Source organism: Pteropus vampyrus, unplaced genomic scaffold, assembly GCF_000151845.1.
Source record: "Pteropus vampyrus isolate Shadow unplaced genomic scaffold, Pvam_2.0 Scaffold231, whole genome shotgun sequence".
Taxonomy (NCBI): domain Eukaryota; kingdom Metazoa; phylum Chordata; class Mammalia; order Chiroptera; family Pteropodidae; genus Pteropus; species Pteropus vampyrus.
The window spans coordinates 646,378-646,959 of NW_011889012.1; the positions used below are offsets into that span (position 1 = coordinate 646,378).

The 582-nt window shown below is 67.5% G+C and overlaps 1 protein-coding gene across 1 annotated transcript in view; it reads left to right on the top strand.

Annotated features, from left to right (window-relative positions):
* Positions 1-2: 2 nt before the first annotated feature.
* Positions 3-582, top strand: part of ADRA2C (adrenoceptor alpha 2C) — a gene marked incomplete at its 5' end in the record, with an annotated part of 8,545 nt that continues 7,965 nt past the window's right edge. The window contains one exon of the mRNA XM_011373809.2: positions 3-579. Coding sequence (XP_011372111.1) covers positions 3-579 — 577 coding nt within the window. The remainder of the gene's footprint in view (positions 580-582) is intronic.

Here is a 582-nt window from a genome sequence, read left to right on the forward strand (position 1 = left end):
TGCTGACCAGCCGGGCGCTGCGTGCCCCGCAGAACCTCTTCCTGGTGTCGCTGGCCTCGGCCGACATCCTGGTGGCCACGCTGGTCATGCCTTTCTCTCTGGCCAACGAGCTCATGGCCTACTGGTACTTCGGGCAGGTGTGGTGCGGCGTGTACCTGGCGCTCGACGTGCTTTTCTGCACCTCGTCCATCGTGCACCTGTGCGCCATCAGCCTGGACCGCTACTGGTCCGTGACGCAGGCTGTCGAGTACAACCTGAAGCGCACGCCACGCCGCGTCAAGGCCACCATCGTGGCGGTGTGGCTCATCTCGGCTGTCATCTCCTTCCCGCCGCTAGTCTCGCTGTACCGCCAGCCCGACGGCGCCGCCTACCCGCAGTGCGGCCTCAACGACGAGACCTGGTACATTCTGTCCTCCTGCATCGGCTCCTTCTTCGCGCCCTGCCTCATCATGGGCCTGGTCTACGCGCGCATCTACCGCGTGGCCAAGCTGCGCACACGCACGCTCAGCGAGAAGCGCACGACCACGGGCCCCGACGGCGCGTCCCCGACCACGGAGAACGGGCTGGGCGCGGCCGCGGGTG